The sequence below is a fragment of the Alosa alosa genome, chromosome 11 (assembly GCF_017589495.1).
Source record: "Alosa alosa isolate M-15738 ecotype Scorff River chromosome 11, AALO_Geno_1.1, whole genome shotgun sequence".
NCBI lineage: Eukaryota > Metazoa > Chordata > Actinopteri > Clupeiformes > Clupeidae > Alosa > Alosa alosa.
Genome location: NC_063199.1, coordinates 17,748,379 through 17,750,896, shown reverse-complemented (window position 1 = coordinate 17,750,896; position 2,518 = coordinate 17,748,379). Strand labels below are relative to the sequence as shown.

Here is a 2,518-nt window from a genome sequence, read left to right as displayed (position 1 = left end):
ACTGTGTAAATAAAAGGCTAAAGTTACCGAAGTGCCCAAAAGCACTGAGTGCATCAAGAGATCGTTCTTTGGTAAGTTGACACACAGTAATGTGCAAATAAAGCAGTGCATGGATTGTTCTTCATAGGACTCGTTTTTCTCTATGAAAGTTCAATCACTTGTCATCCCATAATCTCTCTCATAATAAAACATACAAAGATAAGTCAAGCCATTATACTTTTCATTCAATAAATACTCTAATACAAATATAGTTTGTTTGTGTGTTTGTCAATAAAATATACTGTAAATTATAATGATTGATAACAACTAATTATTTAAAGGAAAATTCCATTTTCACAAGCTGAAACTCACACAGATATTAAAACTGCATGCAAACTTGAGCCACCATGACATGATGCATTAATGAGCATACAGCTCCCACTGTAATGGCAAACGATATGTTTGTCTCAAGACATGACTCTGAGCAGACCTTACCAATGATGAAAGAAAGGTGCTCATTGCCACACCTGTACAGGTCATACTCTGTGAAGGATCCTCAAGGCCAACGTATGAAAGTCTTCTCAAAACAAAAAGAATCATCAATTATAGATGATCATGAAGATGATGATGATGATGATGATAATAGTGTTGTTTATGATGATAAAGATGGCGCTGGTCATTCCTTGAGCCAAGGTCTTGAGTCAGTGCCATTATAAGGCTGTTCAGGTGCTGTCCACATTCTTGATCTGTTGTCCTGAATAGACAAAGTGTTCTGGTCGTAAAGAACGGCTCTGGGTCAAATCCGATCTGAACAGTTATGTTGTGTTCACATGTGAGGTCTTATATCCACAGCAGTGTGCAACACAAAGCCATCAAGTCAGGCTTATGAGTGCGCTGGGCCTAGAGATATGAAGCCAAACCACAATCCACAGTCGTTTACCCTGCTTATTTGGTGAAAGAAAGAAAGAAATAGAAGAAAGAAAAGAAAGAAAGAAAAGAGAAAAGAGATAGAAAGAAAGACACAAAGAAGGATCAAATTATCTATCCATAAAAAGGTAAGATGGAAAAACTATGAGAGAATTTTTCTTACCAAGTTTTTCTCCATGCTGGTTCTTGCCTGGAGAAGAGTCTTTCCCTTACTGCTGTTCCTCACAGCCAGCACTGCTGTAGGCATCCTCCTCCTGCGCCTGAAACATGTACTGCAACAAGAGCGGCAGGTCTCAGCTACTTTATCATATCTCAATCACTCAAATGCAGACACTGGTGTTAAGAGTTTTAAATACCATTACGCAATTGTAAGTGTACGTATTTAAAGATAATTACTCATATGGTGAATGGACTGCATTTATGTAGCACTTTTCCACTCCTCCGAACACTCAAAACACTTTACAATTTCATGCCTCACATTCACCCAGTCACACACTCACACACTGATGACGGAGGCTGCCATGCAAGGTGCCAACCTGCTCATCGGGAACAATTTGGGGTTCAGTTCAAGGACACCTCAACAGGGTCAGGAGAAGTCGGGATCGATCCGGCAGCCTTCCGGTTGCTGGATGACTCCTACCTCTTGAGCCACTGCTGCCCATTTACCATGTAATTACTCTAAATCTTGTAAATCCTTGTTAATTAGTCTGACTGAATAATTGCACATATAACAGCAAGGTACTCATAGATGGAGTGCTATTGCTACTATTACAACTCCTACCACAATTACTAACAGTGAAGAAATTACAGAATGATCAGGAGTCGATCTTATCAAACCATAAAACGTGTACCGTACCACACAACTGTTTAAAAATGTAAAAACTGTTTTTACATTTAACTTGAGTATACTAGAAGCCATTATCAGTCCTTGTATGTAGATGTAAACTTTCACAAGGAAATAATGGTTTTAATGTAATATCAGAAATGCCTATACACTGTTGCCCAAATAGCCACTAAAGTTAGCATGCTAATCAGCCAGAGATGGACCGTCTCTCTTGTAATACCACAAGTTGCCAAAACTCACAGATTTCAGGTTGGACTCCATGTCTGTGAAGTTCCACTCAGTCAGGGGAAGGCTGAAATTAAATGGCTGGAAAAAAGATAAAACAACAGTTTAAAATCACAACCAGGAATTGACAGTGTCAACTGTGAATGTTGGAATTCAGTTTTTCAGAGTGAAAATGTTCGCAAAGGGTAGGAAAGGAAAAGGAAAGCATTTTGACATACAAACAGTAAAACAACAGTTTGAAACAAATCTGTGTCGTTACATTGCTGGATAGAACTGTAGATATTTGTGTTAGTTGCTACAAAACTATACAAAAAAAAAAACAGTTCTAGAGCTGAATCTGTGTAGTATTTTTGGCATTAAGGCACTATTTTGACATCTTACTATTTTTGTCCTGTCCACAGTGTGTGTGTGTGTGTGTGTGTGTGTGTGTGTGTGTGTGTGTGTGTGTGTGCTCACATCCATGGCAGTGGCGGCTGCGCTGGGCTCCAGGCTCTGCTGGTGGTTCCGGAGGAGCATCTGCAGATCCTCCAGACTCATGTCCAC

The 2,518-nt window shown here is 39.5% G+C and overlaps 1 protein-coding gene across 2 annotated transcripts in view; it reads right to left on the bottom strand.

The window, feature by feature from the left end:
- Positions 1-269: 269 nt before the first annotated feature.
- hsf4 (heat shock transcription factor 4) overlaps positions 270-2,518 on the bottom strand; it is a 10,842-nt gene continuing 8,593 nt past the window's right edge. The window contains exons 10-13 of one of the 2 annotated variants that reach the window (XM_048257659.1): positions 2,432-2,518; positions 1,991-2,056; positions 1,070-1,178; positions 270-920 (exon numbers count right to left, since the gene is read on the bottom strand). The exon at positions 2,432-2,518 is cut by the window's right edge and continues 28 nt beyond it. In XM_048257659.1, coding sequence (XP_048113616.1) covers positions 1,116-1,178; positions 1,991-2,056; positions 2,432-2,518 — 216 coding nt within the window. In that variant the 3' untranslated portion in view covers positions 270-920; positions 1,070-1,115. Of the gene's footprint in view, positions 921-1,069; positions 1,179-1,820; positions 2,057-2,431 lie in introns of those variants that run through there. The other variant, XM_048257658.1, reaches the window with a different exon arrangement.